Raw genomic sequence first — 26,511 nt, forward strand, 5'->3', positions numbered from 1 at the left:
TAGTGTGGTCTACAGCTTATCATGAGATACTCTACCTCAGGCGAGCAATAGCTCGACACTTCCTTAGATACCGTGCACCAGCTGTTATTTACAAAAATACATAGTCCCGCGCCCCTTGTCTTACCAGACGCCGCTGTTCTATCCTGCCGGTACAGCGTATAACCAGCCAGCTGTATGTTGATGGTGTCGTCGTTCAGCCACGACTCCGTGAAGCATAAGATATTACAGTTTTGAATGTCCCATTGTAGTTTAATCTTCCGCGTAGGTCATTGATTTTATTCTCCAAAGATTTCACATTTGCTAGCAGAATGGAAGGAAGTGGGGGTTTATTCGATCGCCTACGAATTCTCAGAAGGCAGCCCGCCCTTTGGCCCCTTTTTCTCCACCTCCTCTTCACGGGGATCTGGGCCTGTCCCCGAGAAAGCAGTATATCGTTAGCGTCGGGCTCATCAGACTCTGTCAGACAGATTCTGACAGTCCGTGGTGAGTAATCACAATCCTGGTGTCCAGAAATTATTTTCGGTCAAAAGAGACGGTAGCGGCCACATAATGTACAAAATAAGTTCAACGCAAATAAACGAACAAAAAAAACACAATCGGTTGGGGACATGTAAAACGTCAGCCTTCTTCTCCGACGCCATTTGATCCTTTGCAAGGTAAATTATGTACAAATGCCTGCTGGGCAATTTGCAAATGTCATCATTCTGATATCCAGTGACTTTTGGAAGAAAGGTAAAGCTCTAGTGCTTTAAAATTACTTGTACGCATTCTCTACAGTTTATCATCTTGACGATAACACAAACAATGGTGCACAATAACCAATCATTACAAGCATGGACAATACAAATACTCCCTTCACTGCTGCAGAGTCTGAGACAAGTCCACTGTCCTATGCACTTTTCTTGTCCAATTAGCTAGTTTTTTGCTTAGCTGCTCTACTGTAAATGTAACTGGAGTGCCTCCGAAGGTCAGGCAAGGGGTTTGATCTCAAAATGGGTTTGAGAAAAGTCTTTGATGCTTCTCATATACTGCATGTCCTTGTCCCTCCATTTACTGTACATTATGATGCATTTTACCTGCCATAAAAATTATATAATTTCTTCCTAAATTTTGCCTTGGTCAAACTCCAATGAAAGGGAATGGGGGATACCTAGTCAGTTATACCCTTTATTCAAATGACTAGGGGATGATTGAGTGAAACGATTGTTCGTGAAGACATGATCTCAAGGCGAATGCCACGACCGTCCAACCTCAAGGGTAACTGCTAAGTTGGTTGATTGCAATAACAGTCAAATGTATTCTTATGGCCATTCTAAACAGGATTGTTAGCCTATTTAGAACACAACATTATTATCACGTATTCATAAGCATTATTGACCTGATGTGAAGTTAGGCTTATATGGAATGGCAAGACCCCATTGTTTTCCGTAGTAGGGTACGTGGCCCACTTTACAGCGTTATGCTGTGTGTATCAATGCGGTTTAATTTCAGGGACCCTTTCTGGCTCACGAGCGCCCCTAGAGGCAAACATGGAGGGCATCCTATTGTATAGTGCATCTTTAATTCAATGGAGAATTGGTGAAAGCCCAGGAAACGGCTAATGGTTTCAACACTTAGGCTAACCTTCACAGTAATGAGCCTAACCTTCACAGTAATGAGATTTGGGCTGAAGGGATCATTGTGGAAGGAAGCATGGCGATTCTCCCTGAGGTAAACTTCACCCATAGACATCATTCTGCCAACCTCTAAGCTCACTCCATTAGCCACTCCATCTCTGTGGGTGTCAATGGGATTTCACAGCATTCCCTCACCATGAGTTCATGACTTGTGGCTCTTGTCTTGTATTCTGGCTAACACCAAACTCCCAAGTCTTCCTGATATTGAAGACACGAAGTGTTGATAATAAAGGGGGCTGTTATTTTTTTACTGAATTGGTTCTCCTCTCTTTCACACTCAAACAACCAGATGGACAACCACACACAGCCCCCGAGCGTGCCCTCTTCCAATACAACTGTTGGATTTTCAAATCCAAACAACGTGAGATCAAAGCTCAGCCAATTTCTGAGCGAATACTGCATTTCCAACAAACTCCTGTCCAGAGCGAGTCCTGTCAGCCAGGCTACTGTCTTCCTGATGAAAATACTTCTTATATTGTCCAGCAGGGGATGCCCCACCTCTGACTCTTTATTTTATTGAAAGCAGGGACATACAGCCTTTCGTCAGAATATAAGCATTATGTATATAATTTACACCTGGAACATCTATGACATTTAGAATTATTATTCATATTTTTTTATATGATCAGGACTGTAATTATGAGGGAGGTACAATTTGATTATGTGGTGATGAAGCAGTAGTATTCTGTCAATACAGTTATTTCTTTCTGTTATTAACAGGTCAGGCCTAGTGCTGTAACGGTCATGGAATTTTGGAAACTGTTATTGGTCAGCCAAATGACCGTTTGCTACAACACCTTGCTTGTTGTAAAGCGTCCACAAACTCAACTGCACGAATGCCAGGCTGTCCTGTCTTCAGTCAGCTGTTCATTCCACAAAAATGGTTAAACGTTTATGACAGACATTTTATTTTCATGACGGTCTTCATCCATAATCGTTGGTTATACTATTATACGGTAATTGTGCCAGCCCTAGTCAGGCCTCAAATCAGTTCTGTCAAGGGTGAGGTGAATAGTCTGGTCTTAATTGTTGCCAGCACAGCAGGGCTGCAGACATAAGTAAGGCCAAACCAAATCTGAGGGGATAAAAAAATAAATATATCAATACTTTCACAGCAGTTGTCTACACGTAGTCGGTAGGTTAAACTGCAGCTGTAATATTGTGCAGCTCCATATTTAGTCTTGCTAAGAGTGTGCAAAGTTGTCATCGAGGCAAAGGGTGGCTACTTTGAAGAATCTCAAATATAAAAAATATTTTGATTTGTTTAGCAGTTTTTTGGGGCTACTCCCTGATTCCATGTGTTATTTTATAGTTTTGATGTCATCACTATTATTCTACAATGTAGAAAATAGCTTAAAAAATGAAAAACCCTTGAATGAGTAGGTGTGTCCAAACTTTTTATCGGTACTGTATACACGCACACACACTACCACACGCACTCTACACACACACGTACATTGTAATATTGTTGTATGGTGGGTGGTTTATACATTTTGTATTGTAGGTATATTGTGGCTTAATACTGTTATATGATGTACTGTTTTATCTTTTGTTTTGGATCCCTTATAAATACAAATACAAATGTATCACACTGCATGAGGTTAAAGGTGGTCACACCAGATACTGACTGGTTTTCTGATCCACGCCCCTACCTTTTTTAAAGGTATCTGTGACCATCAGATGCATATCTGTATTCCCAGTTATGTGAAATCAATAGATTAGGGCCTAATGAATTCATTTCAATTGACTGATTTCCTTTATGTGGACATGTCCCTAGACATGAGGAGCACTCGCTGACCTTTGCAATGATCTTCTGTTATCTCTGAATAAAATCCCAATGCACAATCAGCTAGTGTTGAAGGAAACAAATATGCATTTCCTGGCCAAAAGGTCAACATGGGGAAGTCTGGACACCAAGGTTAAGTCTGCTCAGAAAATGACCAGAATTCAATTGATTTAAATGTTTAAAAAAAAGTATTGGCAAGATTGAAGCTAATGGGCAACATTCCAAATCATTCACTGAATGAGACATCCTTGAGTGATAAATGGAATTGACTCCAACCCTGTTGGAGACATCGTAATAAAATCAGTAATGGTAGGATTCAGCTGTAATCGGTTCTACGCTTCAATTTCAAGTTGAAAAGAAAAATACAAATTCAAACTGATACTCAGACGTGGAAGCTCATTCAGAACAGTGTCTTGGATGGAGCAGTCTTTAAAAAAAAAAAAATGTATAACCTTTAATTTAACTAGGCAAGTTAGTGAACAAATTCTTATTTACAATGATGGCCTACACTGGCCAAACCCGGACGACGCTGGGCCAATTGTGCGCCGCCCTATGGGACTGCCAATCACGGCAGGTTGTGATATAGGCTTTTGAAGACAGAAAAGATGGAGAGTTGAAGAGGTTTTGCTGATCAGTATGTGTTAGTGGAAAAGAGCATGCAGAGCTGGGTGAGGTTGCCACGGTGATACTGACATTCTGATGGAGAGAATCGAAGAGGAGGAGGGGAAAGAACAGTCAGCAGGTTTTTCCGAGAGTAGAGAGACTTTCCCCAACCCTTACAAACCCATTCGATTCAGGATGACAAGTCATAAATTAGTTGCTTCGTTTTATCCTCTATTCTAATTGGTTGTGGAGTCCAGCTCTGTGGAATCTCCAGTTGGACCTATCAGTGTGGGCTGCCGTGATTGGCTGATGCAGCGCTGCAGTGAGAATGCAGGTTTCAAGAGCCTCTTCTTTTTTACTGCATTACTCTGTCCGTCGATACTGAGCCAGCTAACCGGCACAATCTCACTGTAGCTCCTGTCTCAGTCTTAACCTCTCAGTAGATGATATGCAGCAGAGATGCAGCCAAGGTAGTATCGAACTAAACTCAAGATATCAGTTGCAGGTGCATCATTCTTTAGTCTTTAACAGAAGTTACATGTTAGTGGTTTAAGAGTTTGTCCATTCAATCGTTTTGATTGGAACAGGTTAGTCCTGCATATTTGGCTGCAGTAAAGCTACAGCTAAATTAATGATTTTGTTTGGGGAGAGTAGAACTTACGGTGTGCGTTGATTGAAAGAAAGAAAAGTGCAACTAATACATCTGAGGAAGGATGATGACGGGAGGAGCACAGCTGAGTGCACACAGGAAAAGGGGCTTTTGGAGCTGAAGCAGTGACGCGGAAGAAACTTGAAGGACCCTCTTTTGCATTCTGCGGTTGTCCTCACCTGCCCTCGCTGTGAATTCTCTTTCTACCGGCGCAGCACTCTTACCTCGGCTGACACCCACCTTTCTAATTGTGTGTTGGCACCGGCTTTTCAGCACCCAGACGAGCATCAGTCTAGAGACGAGGATGCTGCAGAGTGTGTGGACTTCCCTATGCCAATGGTTTGTGGGAAGGACAGAGTGTGAGCCCGTGGGAACCCAGTCACCGGAGGAGAGCGAAGCAGAGGTTGCCGTCAGTGGAAAGACTGCCAAGGAAACTGGACTCGAGGGAGACCTTGACACATCTGCCAGGGATGACAAGGGCAGGAGTGATGGTGCACCTGCGAAGAAGACCACAGTGTTAATCATGGTGGTGCCCCCTGATGGCTTTCAACAGGTACCGCAGGGACGGAAACAACCACTTTGTATGTGTGGGGGGGTGGCAGGTGGAGGGATTGAACTGGCCATTTACTGGCTATCTCCTTTGCATGGTGGGTGAGCACATTTGAAGTTACAGTAATTAAGACACTGAAAAGTGTGGTTCAATTTGGAAAAGGTCATTTTTGAGTATTTCAACAGTTTGTAGGCTAAATTCTGTAATGTTCTAGGACAGAATATAGAGAGTACAGGGAGCATGTCTTCTTTGGTGATCTGACAAACTTGGCACGTCTTTCAAAGTTCACGCTGTGTCCACAGGCTGACACTGAACTATAGTGCCACCCTTTCAGAGAGGAGAAGTTTCTGAGAGATGTCACAGGTACTGCATGTCCATTTCACAGCCAAAATACCTAATTCCAGTGAACATGCACAAACAACTTTAGAAGTCTTTAGAAATTGGCTCGTGATTGTCCTCTGTGGTGCGATGAGCATTTGTTTAAGTGCTGTCCTCTTCAGGGTCACTTAAGGGTTACCATGTGCAGTGGTGGTACTCAAGTTATCAGGTGGGTTCAGAACATTGTGTTCAAAAAGGCTTCTGCCACTGCTATCTTGATTTCCTTGCGTCTTGCTCGCCTCTCCGTTTTCGGCCCCTCAGTCTGCTCTTCTCCGAGCAGAGCAGGCAGGCCTCTACATATGCGCCTAAATATTTTTCTGTGCGACCTGGAATTTTTATTTAAGAGCACCAGTGAGTCTCTATAAAAATGTAAGATTCTAGCTTTGTTGCCTCCCATATTTTTCATTGTACTCTAAATGTCTTTGTGTGCGCCTACATTTCTCAGCTTAGGCGCACACGTGCTCCTTGTAAAGAAGGCCAGCGTAGAGCCCTGTGTTATTCTAGCGACTCCACACAGACACAGCGTGTACACATGCTGCTCCAGAACCAGTGCTCTTCTTCCTTCAGACAAGAATTTGTCAACTTTGTTCATTTGCACAATGTCTCTCATTCACATTCGGTTGTAAATGTCCAAACTCTCCAAAAATGACATTCGGTAGCTACTACGTATACTTGTATAACTTTGAGCTGGATTGCCTGTCTTTGCAATTAGTTTTCGTTTTGCGCTCGTTAGAGGCTGCTAGCTAGATATGCTATGGAAATACGCTATGTGCAAGTTTTGTTAGCATTCTGGTAATAGATGCCCAATGGGCTGTTTTTGCGGATTCTTTGTGTACTAAGACAGTAATACCTTAAATCCTGGGATGAGAGAAGGACTGTACTGTTTGACAATATGAAAATCTAGATACCGCCTCCATTTAGACTACTAGTCCCCAATCCCATCCTAATAGGTTTCTTAACGACAGGACATTTAGGCCTGGCAAAGTTGCACTGCCATTTTTAGATGTGTGTCTTTATGGAGTGAGCCCCACACACACACACACATCGTTCATGACACATGTACGTGTGTCACACATGTTACAGACTTTATCTCAGCTGTAACCGCAAACCTATAATTCAAACCTGTGACTTTCACCAGTCACAACAATACATTAGGGCTGGGAATTGCCAGGAACATCATGATACAATATCACAATACTTAGGTGCCGTTACGATATATATTGCGATTCTCACGGTTCTATATGTATTGTGATTTGATACTGTGATTTTATTGCTATTCAATGTTCCCAATTGGCTCTCTATTTTTAAAAGAGGTTCGGGAACAAGCTATAAATAAAACATTTTGGGGTGTTTTGGTGCAGTTACAGCCAACTAGTGCAAAAATATCACTACAATACGTACTGACTGACTGCATGTTTTTTTGCTGTAGAAAAGCGTTTTGACACTTTGGACTGTTGTGGACTGATTATCTGAGAACTTTCAGACCGGCCTAATGACGGGACTGTATTGGAGAGGGATTGCTGATATGCTGATAACTATATGTTTATGGCCTTTTCTAAGTTGTATATTGCATAGAGCGGGAGTAAACGCAATATGGCCTATATTCAAATCAAATTTTATTTGTCACATGTGCCGAATTCAACAGGTGTAGGTAGACCTTACAGTGAAATGCTTACTTACAAGCCCTTAACCGACAATACAGTTTTAAGAAAAATGCAACAAAAAAAGCAATAAAAGTAACAAACAGCAGCAGTAAAATAACAATAGAGAGGCTATATACAGGGGGTACCGGTACAGTCAATGTGCGGGGGCACAGGTTAGTCGAGGTAATTGAGGTAATATGTACATGTAGGTAGAGTTATTAAAGTGACTACGCATAGATAATAACAGAGAGTAGCAGCAGTGTAAAAGAGGGGGGGGAGGTGAGCAATGCAAATAGTCTGGGTGTCCATTTGATTAGATGTTCAATGGAGAAGGAAAAAAACATGTTTTTCTGTTGTGCTTATCATTACCCACAGATGTAGGATCTTAATTTGATCACCCTGTTTCAGGAGAACTTTGAGGTTTTAAAAGGCTTCTGAAGTTTATTTCCACTTACAAATTTCAGACTTGGTTTTCCCTTATGAAAAAATGTATCAACCCCTACAAAAATGTACATTTAATTATAATTCACATTTCCTGTTGCGGCAGTATTATTTTCCTGCTGTATCAAACTGGCTCAAATGAACACCCTACAGCTGTAAGACCCCATGTCCCATTGCCAGGATCGTCCCTAGTTACCACAGCCACAAAGTCATAAACCCTGCCTATTTCTACAATTTATCTTCTTAAAATGTGATTTTAAACCTAACCTTGACTCTAACCTTATCCACACTGCTAACCTTATGCCTAACCTTAAATTAAGACAAAAAAATAAAACCAAAAATGTTAATGAATTCTTACACATGACTTTGTGGCTGTGGTAACTAGTGGTAGAGCTGTCCCCGGGAAGGAAAAAAAATCTTGGCTGACCGAAAGTCGTGTGTTCCTTCGACCAATCGATTGGTCAGAAATGTTTAACTAGTATTTTTCCATATATAGACACACACCCTATGTGTTTTTAATCAAATTAACTATTATGATTGAGCATGTGTGATGCTTTAAGCTTACTGTTTGATGAAATAAGACACAAATGACTTGTGGGCGCCATTCAACCATTCTCATACCGCTCCTGCTGGCTTTCGCAGATTCTACCATTACTCTCCTGAGTCGGCTACCTTTCTCATATGGAATGCCAATTTATCTTACCATTTCTAACGAACTGGAACGCAGATCATATGTTCATGGAACAGTTTCATTTCATTTATAATAATAATAATTGATTTATAATTAATTTTATTTATAATAATTCATTTATAATTAATTTCATATTTATCTCAAAATCATTGTCATGTGGCTAAAGTTATACAAACCTAAAAAGTAATAATTGCCATTCTATGTATAATTTTTTTTTTTGCCTACATAAAAACATTGCAGTCTGCAGTTAGAAAATATCCTGATTTAAACATTTTAAAAATGTTGCATATAAAGCGCGTTGGCTATGCATGGCCTGTCTGCAACAAACTTGAGTATTGTATTAACTATTAACTTGGGTCTGGCCTGAAGCTTGCACTAGAGAACTTGTATAAAATATTCTAGGCCCTCAGTTTCCCACGCCAGTGAGCTTGGGACAGACACAACTGTAGCTATTTGCGCAAGGGTTAAGAAGCAGTGTTTGACTTGGGCAAGAGCTCACCGGAGCGGAGTACTGGCACCTCACATTTTCTACTGCTTGAGCTCCTGTTCCTCTTATAGAATATTTGCTCAAAAGTATTGTGTAGCTATTGCACCTAAATATAAACAGTACCATAAGAAGTAATCAGGTAGGCCTATTTTATGACGTTTCCACTGGATCAGAGCATGACATTTTTGAATTAATATTCCTTTAACTTTATATCAAGGGAATCACATTTGTTATACTGTAAATACACTTAACAAAAATATTAACATAACATGTAAAGTGTTGGTCCCATGTTTCATGAGCTGAAATAAAAGATCGCAGAAATTGTGTCAAGTTTTGAGGGAGTGTGCAATTGGCATACTGACTGCAGGAATGTCCACTAGAGCTGTTGCCAGAGAATTGTATGTTCATTTCTCTACCATAAACCCCCTCCAACGAGGGCTGGGCGGTATACCGTATTTGACTAAATACTGGTATTGATGGTAATACCGGTATTGACGGACCGGTTGGGTTTTTTACTTTACCTTCTAAAACGGTATTTGAGTGTTTGGTTTGTTAAATGTGATACTCCGTGTGTAACATCCCATTTTTATCGTTTACTTGGCTACTTGAGTCATCTCTCTCTCACTCCATGCTGCTATCCACACAGACCTATCCCCGCCCCCTGTCACTCAATGGGCACATTTTGTTGTTGCTCGAGCACAAGACACTTGCGTTTTAATATAAATCCACTAGCCTTCTATAATTATACTTAATTTGTTTCTTACATCTGCAAACAGCTTAAGCTAGTTGTTTTTTCTTATCAAGTTGGGCCTAAATCTTGTTAGCCGCAAATGCTAATCGTTAGTTAGCTGGCATACTAGCTATCTTATAAATGTACTGAGTCTGAGCAAACTTAATTAGCTATACATCCTGATAATACCAGTGATAGTGTAGACCTCAATCAGCATGTTTGTAAAACAGTATCTTCTCAATTAAAAAGGAATACGCAAAGCATGAACGTTGCAACATGAAGTAGCTGAGAAAACATTCAATGTAGCCAAAGATTATAGGGTGCCCTAGGAAACACTTATCAACACTTTGGTTCCTACCCTGTCACAATACCTCCTCCCTGGCATTTTCATTCGTTGTCATGTCCATCCACACTGTATTGACAGTGCCCACTATTATATTCGAACTATATAATTAGAATAATCCTTTTATTTCCATTATTCCAAAGTGTTTTGCTGTAAATTGCAAGTCAAATTGCAATTGCAACATTTGGTAAAATAAGGCCTAGATTGTGTGACCATATCGTGCACCCCTATGTAGCAGTGTAAAAATAATCTCAAATGAGTGCGGGAAATGCAAAAATTTTAAATGCTGAAAGTATTTTAGGTTGAAGTTGCATTTAACAGTATAAAACAATCAGAATGGAGAAAGACCCATTGAAGTCACTTAGAATGTGTGTTGCCACCCAAGGGGCACACACTACTCATAAAGCAAATGTAGAACTTATTCGAAAACATAAAATACTGTCCATTTTTTTTAAATAAAAAAAAAATACTGTGAAATTATGTTTTTGCGATATCGCCCAGCCCTACCTGCAACGTCGTTTTAGAGAATTTGGCTGTACGTGCAACCGCAGACCACGTGGAGGTCCTCGGCTGGCAAGGTTACACATCTGGCTTCTTCACCTGCAGGATCATCTGACACCAGCCACCCGGACAACTGATGAAACTATGGGTTTGCACAACTGAAGAATATCTGCACAAACTGTAAGAAACCTTCTCATGGAACTCATCTGCGTGCTCGTCGTCCTCACCAGCTTCTTGGCCTGACTGCAGTTCGGCATCGTAACCGACTTCAGTGGGCAAATGTTTACCTTTGATGGCCACTGGCACGTTTTGAATTGGTTTTGAATTAGCGTGTTATGTGTAAAGGGTGCATTAGTCTTACCTTACATCTCAGCCACGTGAATTCTGGACAAAGCAGAGTAAAAGGGACTGAAATGTTTTACCCTACAAATCATTGACGGCCTTATGGCCGTAATGACTTTGACCAGACGTTTGTAAATGTCTATAGCCTAACTCTAAAGGGATGACTAGGTTTAGTGGATATTACAATGTTTTATAATCTAGGAGCAATCTACCATGTTTTAGGATCTAAAGATCTAGCAGTATCTAAACTCTGTACAGGTATTCTCCTTGCATGCACGTGTAACAGCTCCTGGATGTGCGTACGTTATTTTGAACCGTGGATTTGACCTACCTACACACACACACAGACCCCCCATACCAAGACCCCTCTCGTCAGCGGCCATTCTTCCTTTACCCTTGGACTCCAGCCGAGTGACTCACCCAGAAATAGCTGGCCAAGTGAAATGGGAAGACCGAGAGCTAGATACCTGGCGGTCACCCAAGAGTTGCTTGGCTGAAAATGCCCCCTTCTGACTCACCTGCGCCCCCCCACCCCCACCCCTTCAGTGGGATAGCTTTACAGGTGGTTCCTCTAGCAGGCAGTGGACAAGTGCGTGGGTTCTACAGGCTTGCTGCAGTCAGGCACCCGGCAGTCTCTGGGACTCTCCAATCTCCTGTGCCTGTAATTGAATCACTCCTCACTCTCACCACCTCTATCGTTGACAGAGGACACTTTACTGGAGCAGACTGTTACGTCAATGGTGGTCTCTATTACTGACACACAATACAGTCTGGAATGATGGTAACCTCTCGTTTAGTCCTAATTCTACAGGGACATGTTCTTTCTTCAGAAGGGGAAGTTTCATGCTGCTTTTTACTTAAGTGTTCTACTTAAAGGGCCCATTTGTAAGCCTACCTTTATACATTTCAAGAGTAAGCTACTAAGTTCAAATAGGCTAAACGTAATAAATCCACCAACCTCATCCCTTGGGAGGCAGGTAGCCTAGTGGTTAAGAGCATTGGGCCAGTAATCGAAAGGTCACTGGTTCGAATCAGTCGATGCGACAGTTGAGCAAGGCACTTAACACTAATTGCTCCTGTAAGTCGCTCTAGATAAGGGCGTCTGCTAAATGACTAAAATGTCAAATGTAATCCCTCTTGACTACACTTTGGGTTAGCATTTGTGCTTCTGCTAGTACTCCTTGGGTTAGTATTAGCGTAGTGGTAGTGTATTAGCTGGGATGGTCTATTGCAGTCAGTCTCATAAAATATGTCATCAATGCTAATGGTGTGGTAGTGTGTCGCCAAAGTTCCTGAGCACATCAGTGGGCCTCAACCAGTTTTCTAACAAGATGACTAATATCCAGTGTATTAGCCATCTTGTTAGACATAAAAAATTGTAACATTTCTTGAAAGGAAGATGTTAGACGTTTCAAAGTTGCCCAACAATTACAACTGCACTTTAGTGAAACACAGATTTTGTGCATGACCTTGTACTGTAGGAGATGGTCATCATTGTCAAACTTCAGCTAGTTTAATTATCAAATCCCCCTTGATATAATGGGTTGGGTAACACTTCTCTGTAATAACCCAGTTAAAGGTGTTGATCATACAGTGCACCACAGTTTCGGTCCCAAGATCTGATTCCTTGTAATGCTGATCTCATCATTTCCTCTGTGTAAGGAAGAGGAAGATTCCTAATATTGCCACAGTTGGTCACATTCCAGTACGGTAGGAGGTGACCTGTGTATTTAAGCCGTTGTAATTAATTACACATAAGAAGCATTTGTACTGAAAGAAAGAGGAGCTTTAAAGGGTTTTCCGGAAAGTTCACATCTGGTTCCTTAATTTCATTCAAGTGCACAAGTCATTTTTTTCATGAAGGGGCCATTTGTTGGGGGCTATTTGTTGGGCTCCTTTGTCGGAATGTAGTCTTGTTTGGTTCTCTTGAAATATTGACAGCCTGTGGAGTAAAGATAGTAAGAGGGCGGGATGTTGTGGCATCCAATGAGATTGCTCCTTGGTCCTAGCAACCTCTGTGTGGGAGGGACCTTTTTGAGTCCTTTTATCCCATATGTGTCTTCTGCCTACCAGCATTTTAGCATTGCACTGCAGAGCGGGCAAACTTTTTTTTTTTTTTTTTTACTTCTATGTAACTTATTTATTTGTATTTTACACTTACCTAAGAGAAGCATGTTGTGCGTGTGCCTGTGCATGCCCTTTCCAAACTCAGAACACACTGAATTTGAGTATTTTGAATCAAATGGACTACCAGCTGAACTCAAGTCTCTCTTCAAACTGAGCATATTTCTTCCTTCTCAGGAATTTTCTACATATCGAAACTGGCGGAAGGTAGATATGTCGTTTTTAAATCTGGAATCTTTTTATAGCTGTATAATTCTGTTTATGTGATCATAGCAATAACACTTGAATGCATTCCAGTTAGCATTTCGCTATTTCATTCAGCACTTTCATTCATATGGCAAGACTGGCAGACAGCCCTACAGTTGTAGAATGCGCTTCTTGATTGATTGTGTGAGTGGCCAGTCTGTAGACAGGCTCTCTGCCTCTGAATAATAACTTGGAAATTATTGTAAATTCATAAGAATTTTAATTAACTCTTTCTTGTTATATATAATCTAACGTTCTGCTGAACATTTGTCAGCAATGCATTGTCCTTTGAACCCCCTAGGATATAGCTTTTTAATGTGCTTCATGCACTGTCCTTATTTTGTCATTTGCTTTTTCATAGGGGTCAAATATGGCCTTAATGATTTATGCCAACAAAATATTTCAGACAATTCATTTCATAACCATGAGTTTGTCTTTAATTTATGTTCTTCCAAACTCTATCCAGTGGCTATGTAGTCAGACTTCATTTAGCCTCTGCCACAGGCTTTGACCTCACCTTCTGTATGTGAGTGAAGCCTGGGAGCCGACGCTAGACTACTGTTGACTCTGAGTCTGAACTGGTTCTTTAGATTATTCATTTAAGGTTAAGTCAGTGGTTTGGCAGGTATCCTTGAAAGAAGGCTCAGACGCTCCCTGTGGAACGAAGAGTCTAGAAATGTCTAGAAAATCTAAGAAAGCCCAGATTAGTGACGTCAAAAATTCTTAGAATGTAGGCTAATGCTTTGGTTGATATTTGCTTGTTGTCAAAATAACTTAATTTAAATGTATTCTGAGGGATGAGTGAGAAAATGGCACTATAGTTCTTAAGACTGGACTTTGAACTAATTTCTGTTATTGCCCAAAAATTCTGTACTTCCTCAATAATTAGACTATTATCTGTAAAACTCACTATTTTATAAACAAACTAGTGGACATCTGTCCAGTTTTACCCTTAACTTTGGTCAATTGCTCCTGGTCTGTTTTTAGGTTTCAGCTTGCAGAAATGGCCAGCTAGTGCACATGGTTGAGTTTATCGGATGTTCAGTCAAAGCTGTCTCCTTCTTTTCGAGGGCAAACAAACCATTGTTAAAAGGATTGCTCATGGTCTTGCGTCTGAGTTCGCAAACACCCATATTAGCTTTGTTTCCTGGGTCTACTGACCGACCCTGGTTATTCGATTTTTTTTATTTGCATTCTCCTATTCTCAAAGTATCTCTATATAATACTATACTCAAATTGCTGTCACTCGATTTAGTTTATGGCAGTCAACTTCCACTTGGCACTATAATCCACTCTTTGACGCCTTTTTGCTACCAACAACAGACTGTTCAATACAGTATAAAACCTAATGTTCAAAAAAATAGTCTGGTCCAAAATTGTCACCCTTAATAAAGATGATAAAAAATACTGTGTCAAATAAATAAATGTTGTTTAACATGTAATGTTTTTTATTCTAAAAAAAGATGGTGGTCAAATTGATTGGCACCCCTGTTTTCAATACCTCACCTTGTGAGGATAACGACACTGAGCCTTTTCTAAAATGTTTTGAGATTGGAGAACACATTGGGAGGGATCTTAGACCATTCCTCCATACAGAATATTTTCAGATCCTTCATCATTTGTTTGTTCTTATGGACTGTCCTCTTCAATTCAAACCACAGGTTTTCAATGGGGTTCAAGTCCAGAGACTGAGATGGCCATTGAAAATTTAGATTTTTGTGGTCAATTAAGCTTATTTTTGTGGATTTTGATTGGTGCTTGGGGTTATTGTCTTGCTGGAAGATCGACTATTTTGCGTCCTGGGGTCCTTTTTAAGGTCAACGGCATCATGAACATTACCCAGTACCAGGACATTTTAGCCAAAAACCTGGTTGCCTCTACCAGGACGCTTAAACTTGGCAGCAAATGGATCTTCCAGCCTAATCTTTCTTCCCCAAGCACACACCAAAATCCACAAAGAAATGCTTAATTGACCACAAAATCAAGATTTTGCAATGCCCATCTGTCTCCAGACTTGAACCCCACTAAAAACCAGTGATATGAAATGGAGAGGACAGTCCATAAGCGCAGACGAAGGATATCAAGGATCTAGAAAGTTTCTGTATGGAGGAATGGGTTTCCCAAAGTCAGTACTGGGACCCCCTCTCATGCTGCAAGTTTAGTTTTTTGCTCTAGCATGACACAGCTGATTCAAATAATCAAAGCTTGATGATGAGTTGGTTATTTGAATCAGCTGTGTAGTGCTAGGACAAAAACCAAAACGTGCACCCAGGGGGGGCCCCAGGATCTAGTTAGGGAAACCCTGGTCTAAGATCCCCCTCCCAATGTGTTTTCCAATCTCATAAAACATTTGAGAAAAAGGCTCAGTGCCGTTATCCTCGCAATGTGAGGTATTGATGGCAGACCCCCGCACCTTTCTGATTCAGAGGGGTTGGGTTAAATGCGGAAGACACATTTCAGTTGAAGGCATTCAGTTGTACAACTGACTAGGTATAGCCCTTTCCTTTATTGAAAACAGGGGTCAAAATGATTGGCACCCCTATCTTTTTGAGAAAAAAGTTTTACTTGTTTAAAAAAAGTATCTTTCTCTGAGCAATTGTATAAAATAATATAATTTTCACATTTTGAGTATACAATATAGCTCAGTATTTGTATTTTTTTTTGTACATTTGGCTCATCTTTATCAAGGGTGCCAATAATTTTGGACCTATCTTGATGACGACACGTGAATCATGCTTAGTTTGCAACGGGAAGGACACTTTTCCCCCTCCCCCAGTGATGGCCCAGTTGTCCCCAAAAGTAGGAATATTGGTAGGCAGGTTAGTGTCCGGCTTAAAGAACTTCACATGCACTCTAGCGTGGCACGAGGCATTAGGTAGCGAAAGATCATCTATCTTTAACTGTTGGCTGCGTTTTACCCAGAAGCCACTGCTGGCCATCAGCCAACTGCTCAAGTAGACCTAAGATTTGCTCTATTTATTGAATCATAAGGAGGAGATGTGTGCGCGCACACACACACACTTCTCAGGAAAGGACTGGTAGGAGTTAACCTAACGTAGCAGGCGTAAAAGAAACGCCTGAAACTAGATCCCCCTACATACTGGTCTTGACCAGAAGATTAAAAAAATAACTGTTTGGAGGTTCTCTTCTGCACTGTTCAACCAATCCAGTAAATGTGGAGGAGGAGTTAAGATGGAGTGTCACCTTGTTAACGTCCAAAAGCGGAAGTCTCGTCACAGGCTCTCTTTCTATTTCCCCTGAAAACCGGATGAATCCGGTTGTTGGGGACACGGCAGAGGCTAGGTAGGAGTTAAAAAGGGGCTGGACTGTTAGAAACACAATAGTCCTAGAATATATCGATATATTGGACCTGTATTTAGGCAATCTACTCTATAAACCTGATGTGATAACCTAAAAGTTTAACATAAGGAGTTACACTAAGGTAACAAAGGGTTATTCTTTCACCTGTCCCCTAACATGGCCCCCAAAGGTCAGCAGTTCAGATATTTTTGGAAAGGCACAGAACCATACACACACCCCTATAGTCATGGAAATGCACACACAACCATGTGAGTCAGTCCTCATAGATTCAGCTGGCCCAGACCCACTCATAAACTCCTCACCCAAAGTTCATAACTGTGAGTCAAGATTGACTGTAAATCGCTGAGAAGAACTCCCAGGCCTAGCTTCACCTTTTTAATAGAGGCTTCTCCTTGGCTCAGAGCCCATTGGGGTAGGGGTTAATGATTGAAATGCAGTCAGCTCCACATGCATTTCTCAACGCCTTCAGCTCGATGGCTCGGGCAGCCTGTGTGCTCTTTCCGCCAGGCTTGAGTTAGAGTTCAACGTGGCTGTGATGGTCTAAACACTCCACACTAATGGATCAGGTGATATCCACTATATGACCACTCTGGAGCAAACAAGACCCAGATGGCTTGTAGCTGTCACCTTCCCCTCACTGACCTACACGCCTGTCCTCAAATCACTCGGTCCATCTCTTTCTCGTGGCTCACCTTTGTCATAGTTTTAACTAAATTTAGGCTATAATTTCCCCTTTCCTCGAGAATCAATTTATTTATTTTTTGTCCTTGACTCACCTGTCTTGTCTTCAACCTGTATGTAAATTGATATTTAATCCTTATCTGAATGTAAAATGCCTCTTTCTCATCTGACAGAAAATAGTGAAAGCGGGAGACAAGGACCTGGACGGCCAGCTGGACTTTGAGGAGTTTGTCCACTACCTGAGAGACCACGAGAAGAAGCTTCGGCTGGTCTTCAAGAGCCTGGACAAGAAGAACGATGGTACGATGGAACACAGGCTGGAGCCACACAACCACTGCCTGTGTTTACTTGTATTACTATCAGTTACACTTAAACCACTGTTTATAACGTACTAATCACTTGGGCAGTTGGGTGGAAAATTATGCATTGGGTTAAGCTGTGCATACATAATGACATACTGTAACTGAGGAAATTCTGCATTTAGGTCTATTACATTTGATGTACTATTATATAAGCTGGTATTAAAAGCTTAGTGATATAATATCTGGTCAATGAGATGATATCATCATAATTCAAGCACATTGCGAGTGGTTGATGTTTACTCTTTTGCCCCACAGGTCACATTGACTCGCAGGAAATCATGCAGTCCCTTCGAGACCTGGGGGTTAACATCTCTGAGCAGCAGGCTGAGAAGATCCTCAAAAGGTGAGGCTGTCAACCTGGGCTGACGAGTCTCCCGTCTCACCAACATTCCTGTCTAAACTAATGGCTCGTAGTGTCCAGAATGCATTTAGTCTCTGACTGTCTCTACTTCTCTCTCCTCTCAAATTCAGAAATAATTTTGAAATACAGGATATTGAAATACAATTTGTAGATTTTGCCACAGCAATATAGTGGTACAGCATTTCAGTAAATGCAGTACAATGCAATGAGGATAATGAAATACAGTTCATTTCAGGAGTAATAATAGTACATATAATCATATATGCAGGTTCAACATTACTGATGTTGAACCTGTGTAATCTTCATTTGAAGATCCTCTGGGGAGAAATCCTCTCTACCCATTTCTCTATTTCATCTTTAATTCCCGAATGGCAGTGTCGTCCATTTACCACTGCCTGGGTCGACTGGGTAACCCAAGTCCACCAGAACATTCCACAGAAGTATTACTTCAAAACTATAAAATAACACATGGAATCATGTAATAACCAAAAAAGTGTTAAACAAATCAAAATATTGTTTATATTTTAGATTCTTCAAAGTAAAAGTTGCCTTGATGACAGCTTTGCAGACCAGCTTCACCTGGAATACTTTTCCAACCGTCTTGAAGGAGTTGCTACATATGCTGAGCACTTGTTGGCTGATTTTCCTTCACTCTGCGGTCCAACTCATCCCAAACCATCTCATTTGGGTTGAGGTCGGTGATTGTGGAGGGCAGGTCATCTGATGCAGCACTCCATCACTCTCCTTCTTGGTCAAATAGCCCTTACACAGCCTGGAGGTGTGTTTTGGGTCATTGTCCTGTTGAAAAACATATGATAGTCCCACTAAGCTAAAACTAGATGGGATGGCGTATCGCTGCAGAATGCTATGGTAGCCATGCTGGTTAAGTGTGACTTGAATTCTAAATAAATCACAGACACCATCACACCTCCTCCATGCTTCACGGTGGGAACCACACATGCAGAAATCATCCGTTCACCAACTCTGTGTCTCAAAGACACGGCGGTTGGAACCAAAAAACTTACATTTGGACTCATCCGACCAAAGGATAGATTTCCACTGGTTTAATGTCCATTTCTCGTGATTCTTGGCCCAAGCAAGTCTTCTTATTATTGGTTTCTTTGCAGCAATTTGACCTTGAAGGCCTGATTCACGCAGTCTCCTCTGAACAGTTGATGTTGAGATGTGTCTGTTACTTGAACTCTGAGGCATTTATTTGGGTTGCAATTTCTGAGGCTGGTAACTCTAATGAACTCATCCTCTGCAGCAGAGGTAACTCTGGTGTCTCTCTCTTTCCTGTGGTGGTCCTCATGGGAGCCAGTTTCATCGTAGCGCTTGATGGTTTTTTACGACTGCACTTGAAGAAACTTGAATAGTTCTTGAAATTTACCGCATTGACTGACCTTCATGTCTTAAAGTAATGATGGACTGTCGTTTCTCTTTGCTTATTTGAGCTGTTCTTGTCATAATATGGACTTGGTCTTTTACCATATAGGGTTATCTTCTGTATACCACCCCTACCTTGTCACAACACAACTTATTGGCTCAAACGCATTAAGAAGGAAAGAAATTCCACAAATTAACTTTTAACAAGGCACACCTGTCAAATGCATTCCAGGTGACTACCTCATGAAGCTGGTTGAGAGAATGCCAAGAGTGTACAAAGCTGTCAAGGAAAAGGGTGGCTACTTTGAATAATCTCAAATATAAAATATGTTTTGATTTGTTGAACACTTTTTTTTATTACTACATGATTCCATATTTGTTATTTCATAGTTTTGATGTCTTCACTATTATTCTACAATGTAGAAAATAGTACAAATAAAGAAATTACCCTGGAATAAGTAGGTGTGTCCAAACTTTTAACTGGTTCTGTATATACTTTTTATTTACATAGTGGCGCAGCGCCCCTTTTAAATTCTTTGGGGAGAACCCTGCCTTTTACAGTTCTAAGGACCCACACGTTTAATATGTGCAAGGCATATTGATAAGCGGAGGAAACTACAATGATTTACTCTAGTTGAGATAAACTTAGCGTTATGTCCTTCTGACAGGGAAGTTGTTTTAATACCAGGAAGTAGATCTATTTTACTTGCATGTTACATATTAAGCGATTTTTCACCACGTCCAATATGGATATCATGAAATCACTAAGAGTAGTTGGTTTTATTCCATCCATTTGAAAGATTCTTCCTCAGGCGTTAGTTAGGGTGAGCATTATGACATCACCACCAGAGCCCCCCTCGTTCTAATTGTGTGTTTATGTGCATGTCCCTGCCCTCCCCCTTTCTGTGCCTCCCCTCTCCTTTCTCTCCCCTTCTCTTTCGCCCTCTTGCTGGTCTCAGAATAAGGAAGGGCCTTGTCTGGGCCCCTATCATGTAGTAAGTAATGGAATCATCTCCGTCTGCTTGCCCTGCCTCACAAACGCACATCGTCTTCTTCGCTTCGTATTTGACTCTTTGTTTCTGCCCTCTCAAGTTTTATTTAATTGTTACAAAGAAAGCCACCGCAAAAACCGGCAGCCCTTTAATTGCTTAAAAAAAGCCAAAATTAAGAAGATTACTGAAAGACTCCCATAACCCAACACAGAAAATGCCCATGGCATGCTTAAATTTGGAAAGTAAAAAAGGAGCACTTAAAAGCATTTATAATTTTATCAAAAAGTTGTGCATGTGTGAGCTTACTGACACTGAATTCAGGCACACGCCCACACATAGACGTTCTGGTGAAACAAAAGAGAAGAGGCACTGTAAAAAAGCTATGTTGTAATGGTTCTGGTCTTTTCTGTTTTCTCTGTCAACAGCATGGACAAGAACGGCACGATGACCATCGACTGGAACGAGTGGAGAGACTACCACCTGCTGCACCCTGCTGATAACATTCCTGAGATCATCCTGTACTGGAAACACTCTACGGTAAGATGGAAAAACTGTATGTTTTCCTCTCAGGGTTGTTCAAAAGCAAATTTTGTTTTTCATTGGTTGTTTAAATTTTGTTTTTCATTTAAGTAAAATTAGTGGTCCTGTATGGCACAGTTGGTAGAGCATGGTGCTTGCACCACCAGAGTTGTGGGTTCGATTCTCGGGGCCACCCATTCGTAAAAATGCACGCATGACTGTAATTTGCATTGGATAAAAGCGTCTGTATGGCTGCGCGAACGCCATGCTATACCAATATTAAAACTACTAGGACTGTATGTTGACACGTTTGTCTTATGTCCTCTCTTCCAATTGAATAGCAGAGTAGTGTTCATATATTATTAATAGTCCCACAGATACAAACACATTCTCTATGCCCCAACCATATTAGCCATCTAGGCCCTGACCAGGGTTCCCGGGAAGTCTCCCTAGAGGAGCCAAACGGGTCACTGTGATCCTGCTTAACCAGACCAGATCAACCAAGCAGCTACTGCTGACGTCAAGAAGCTGCTCTTTCTGCTATCGTATCCCGTTAGGCCAGACAGTCAGACCTGTAGATCAAATCAAACTTATTTGCCACGTGCGCCGAATACAAGTGTAGACTTTACTGTGAAATGCTTACTTACAAGCCCTTAACCAACAGTGCAGTTCAAGAAGAAAATATTTACCAAGTAGACTACAATAAAAAGTAATAATAAAAAGTAACACAATAAGAATAACAATAACGAGGCTATATGTCAATGTAAATTGTCCGGTGGCTATTTTTATGAATTGTTCAGCAGTCTAATGGTTTGGGTGTAGAAACTGTTGAGGAGCCTTTTGGTCCCAGACTTGGCACTCCGGTACTGCTTGCTGTGCGGTAGCAGAGAAAACAGTCTATAACTTGGGTGACTGGAGTCTCTGACAAAGATCGTAGTGGAGATTCAGTTCACACACTCGTCATTCACACACTCGTGGTCCATATGTGACCGACTTACTTGATTTGGTCTTATGTAACACAAAATATGAAATTGTGTTTTTTACATTGGACTGAGAGCTAGAAAATTGTATATCATACACTATAGTTGAGGAACAATGGGAAAGTCATTCTCCTTTGAAAGTTAATACATTTGTAACCCCACTTTTGAGAAAATGGTCCTTGAATGTTTTGTAACACCTAGTGGAGAGCTCTTTGTCTACGCCCATTCTGCATCGTTCACACCCTCTTAAGCCTTAGCCCCACCCATCTCTTGAAGGATTCACATGAGGCCATGTGCTAAAGAGAGTGAGTATGGTAGTGTACTAAACAACCAAAGATTTCAAGACTAAAGTCTGGTTTATACTACGTCTATCGACATGTCTGTAGACCGTTGTCGCAGTGACATTATGAACATTCTATTCTATCAAACTTGTCATTGTCGTTATGAAAAAGTATAAACACAAAAACGACAGGCTGCATGACATCAGCAGCCTGGTGGTCCAAAATGGAATAACTGGTGTATTTTAACACCAATAAGTCCATCCAGTCAATCTAGCAAATGAGGCAACTAAAAGCAACTTTCTAAACAATGTTTTTGTTCGTTTCTGGCTAGCGAGTCAGCCAGATAACGTTAGCTAGCTAACAGTATGCTTTAACTTTCAATGAAAACGACTTTCTTAAAAAAAAAAAGCTGTGTTAGACAGGATTACCTACACATACTGAGCAGCTCATGTTATAGACAGAAGCATGCTACATGGCAGACCAATCTGAACTCATCTCCCGACATGTCCAGCCTATCCATTATGCCAGCCAATCATGGCTAGCGGGAAAGTTCCCATCTTTTTCCGCGGCTAAAACTAGTCTCATAATTTATTCATATTTACAGATGGCATACAAGTTTGTTATTAAGGCACATGAAAGTTTGCATGTTCCAGAAGGCATTTCTGCCAAAAAACGCATTTTAATAAAAATAAAAATGTGGGTTTCAAATGCCTCTCCTATGAAGTAGTGATGTGCAACATACGCCTAGTTTCTTAAAACGAGCCACATACTGGAGCTAGGCTTAGGCGGTATCCAGATTGTCATACCTTTTTATCCTGACGCCTTGTGAACATTTTATACGGTGTTTGACCTAAACTATTTGCAGGACAGATACCCCAAGTCCATACTGTAATTAGATCTTACAACTGGCGCTTGCTGCACAACACTGAGTGACTCCCAAGGCTCTGGTCTCTCGTCGTTGTGTGCTTGTAAACACCACGTGACTGGGGACTACCGATAAGCTTCATAATGAAAAATCATGACAGGTGAAATGAACGCAATCTTCTTTATCTGCTAACATATTGCACAAGTTGACTGCAGGTATTTACTTTAAAAGCAGCTACAAATATTCACATATTTTAAAAAAACACTTCAAATAAATAGTTTCAACGGTATTGACAGTATTAAAAAACGATCCCATGGCTATTTCCAAATACCCCAGTATGTGGTATATATGGTAAACACTGGACCATAAGGAGTACCGTCACTTATATGTAAATTAGAGTTTAGAGCAGGATGCCTTTTAACTACTATCACAAGGAATCTTATATCCTGGTCGGTTAGACACGCTATCATTGTGCATCTTATATCCTTGTTGGTTCGACCCGCCATCACGGTGAATCTTATATCCTGGTCGTTTCGCCCTGCCATCACGGTACGTTTGCATGTGACAAATGTTTTTATTTTTTATTTTGATAAAAAACATTTATTTAACATTTATTTAACTACAGTAGGTAAGTCAGTTGAGAACAAATTCTCATTTACTATGTTGGCGTACCCCGGCCAAACCCTGACTGGACAACACTGGGCCAATTGTGCGCCGCCCTATGGGACTCCCTGTCACGGCCAGTTGTGATACAGCCTGGAATCGAACCAGGGTCAGTGGTGTATTACACCGCTGCGCTACTCGGGAGCCCCACTTGGGGGACCAGTATAAATTACAAGACTAGCGCTAAGTGGACTTAAACTTGAGGGGATTTGAAGGGGTTAAAAGCGGTTCTGCAGCTGAGATACAGTGGGTGTTTTCACAATTTGTCGTGACCCCCACCCCTTTTTAAGAGCTCAAACTTAATTTCAAGGGACATTCCTGTTTAAATGATTGTAGGGTACCGACTGGCTAATTCTCTGCAGGAGGTGGAACTTCTTCTAAAAACCCCTGATGCTTCTGTTCGTTCCTTGGAGGAACCCCCTCTACAGTTGTCAACAAAGTTAAAAGATTTCCCAATCGTTTGCTTATATATTTAAATAGCGTTTATACTGGGGTATGATACCGTGCTACGCCACTGCTTAGAACTTAACTAGAAGTTAAGTATAACTATAAGAATCTAAGATGTGTCAAATAAATGATATGCAGCTCAGGGCTCCAGCTGTGCATTTGGTTTACTAACTTGTTAGCTAAGTGGAAAAATCAAGCTTCTTGGTTACAGCAGAGAAATCGCCAGTTGGCAACCCATCCCTTACGGGATTAATTGACACACAAATAAACATTACAAACATTCAATCCCCTCCTGGATCAAGATCCCTGTTGCCTAAATAGTAGTATTTTAAATATAATTTAAGAAATAGTGCCCCTTGTGTGCACATTGAGTAATACCATATACCCCAGTATGGTACAGAAACTGTATGAAAATGTGGATACCGTCCAACCCCATTCTGGATGATGATTGCATAATACTGTTGGTCACAGGGTAGAATAAGGAAAGCAGACCCACCAGTCCAACAACTCTGTATGTCAATCATTGGACCTCGCTGGAAGTGTGTGTATGCATCGTACTTCCCTCCCTCTTATCATGTCAGAGCAGCCTGTGCTGCTCCTTATCCCTCCCATGTCCCAGAAAGTCTTATAGAACTTACCCAGACCGGATGTGGTGCTTCAATGCTCATCTAATGCCCCAGTCAAGGCCCAGAGCTGCCAGTTCAAGGCATAGCAGTCATTAGGTCATGATCATTGCCTTGAAATGGTACACACAGACAATAGTCTTGGGCATCATGTTTGCAATGTTACATTGTTCAGATACAAGACCAGAAATTACTTGTAGAGATAATTGTGACAAGTCTATATGATATACAATCTATACTACCGTTCAAAAGTTTGGGGTCACTTAGAAATGTTCTTGTTTTTTAAAGATTTTGAAATTTTTTAAATAACACCAAATTGATCAGAAATACAGTGTAGACATTGCTAATGTTGTAAATTACTATTGTAGTTGGAAACGGCAGATTTTCAATGGAATATCTACATGGGCGTACAAAGGTCCATTATCAGCAACCATCACTCCTGTGTTCCAATGGCACGTTGTGTTAGCTAATCCAAGTTTATCATTTTAAAAGGCTAATTGGTCATTAGAAAACCCTTTTGCAATTATGTTAGCACAGCTGAAAACTGTAGTTCTGATTAAAGAAGCAATAAAACTGGCCTTCCTTTAGACTAGTTGGGTATCTGGAGCATCAGCATTTGTGGATTCGATTACAGGCTCAAAATGTCCAGAAACAAAGAACTATTCCTTGCGAGAAAATGCCAAGAAACTGAAGATCTCATACAACGCTGTGTACTACTCCCTTCAAAGAACAGCGCAAACTGGCTCTAACCAGAATAGAAAGAGCGAGAGGCCCCAGTGCACAACCGAGCCAGAGGACAAGTACATTAGAGTGTTTAGTTTGAGAAACAGACGTCTCACAAATCAAATGATGGCCTTCTATGCAGAGTTCCTCTGTCCAGTGTCTGTGTTCTTTTGCCCATCTTAATCTTTTCTTTTTATTGGCCAGTCTGAGATATGGCTTTTTCTTTGCAACTCTGCCTAGAAGGCCAGCATCCCGGAGTCGCCTCTTCAACCCACAAGTGCTGATGCTCCAGATACTAAACTAGTCTAAAAAAGGCCAGTTTATTGCTTCTTTAATCAGGACAACAGTTTTCAGGTGTGCTAACATAATTGCGAAAGGGTTTTCAAGTAGCCTTTTAAAATTAAAAACTTGGATTAGCTAACACAACGTACCATTGGAACACAGGAGGGATGGTTGCTGATAATGGGCCTCTGTATCTAATATAATTATTGTATCGTTTTTTTTTACAAACATCAAACCCCCCCGCCCCATATAATACCCCTCTGGTTTTAGCCTCTAAAAGTATACAGACGTCTGATAGAGCTGTTGAGGTACTACTCAACAATGTACATGCACTGTAATGTGTGTGATTATTACACTGTACTTGCTTATGTTATTTCCATGTAAATACCTACATGCCTTGTCGAACATCGCAAGACACATTTTCGTTGACAGTGTTCATGGTCATTTTGAAATGGATTTGCCTACAGTTTTGTTGATATAGTTTAGGCCAGAGGAGAAACTCCATTGACCGGTCATCTTACCTGCACCTCTTTGTTTGTCCGTCAGATCTTCGATGTTGGGGAGAGTCTGATGGTCCCAGATGAGTTCACCGCCGAGGAGAAGAAGACTGGGATGTGGTGGCGACACCTAGTGGCTGGAGGGGCAGCTGGCGCCGTGTCTCGAACCTGCACAGCACCTCTGGACCGGCTCAAAGTGCTCATGCAGGTAAGGACACTTCCTTTGAGAAGATATGTCAAGAACTGACCTCACACAAAAGGGACAATAACTCGGTTCTTTGTGTTCACATTGCAAGTGAACCCAGATCCCCTTTAATGCAACGCTTCTTAGTTCACTT

At 41.1% G+C, this 26,511-nt stretch overlaps 1 protein-coding gene across 5 annotated transcripts in view; it reads left to right on the forward strand.

Annotated features, from left to right (window-relative positions):
- The window catches only part of slc25a25b (solute carrier family 25 member 25b), a 45,518-nt gene that overhangs the window by 9,330 nt on the left and 9,677 nt on the right, over positions 1-26,511 (forward strand). The window contains exons 1-6 of one of the 5 annotated variants that reach the window (XM_071351835.1): positions 4,431-5,267; positions 17,366-17,492; positions 17,810-17,897; positions 20,261-20,296; positions 20,719-20,830; positions 26,223-26,381. In XM_071351835.1, the coding sequence (XP_071207936.1) occupies positions 5,019-5,267; positions 17,366-17,492; positions 17,810-17,897; positions 20,261-20,296; positions 20,719-20,830; positions 26,223-26,381 (771 nt within the window). In that variant the 5' untranslated portion in view covers positions 4,431-5,018. Of the gene's footprint in view, positions 1-4,430; positions 5,268-12,885; positions 13,152-17,365; positions 17,493-17,809; positions 17,898-20,260; positions 20,297-20,718; positions 20,831-26,222; positions 26,382-26,511 lie in introns of those variants that run through there. The other 4 variants (XM_071351832.1, XM_071351831.1, XM_071351834.1 and 1 more) reach the window with 4 other exon arrangements.

This window comes from Salvelinus alpinus, chromosome 18, assembly GCF_045679555.1.
Source record: "Salvelinus alpinus chromosome 18, SLU_Salpinus.1, whole genome shotgun sequence".
In the NCBI taxonomy this organism is placed as follows: Eukaryota; Metazoa; Chordata; class Actinopteri; order Salmoniformes; family Salmonidae; genus Salvelinus; species Salvelinus alpinus.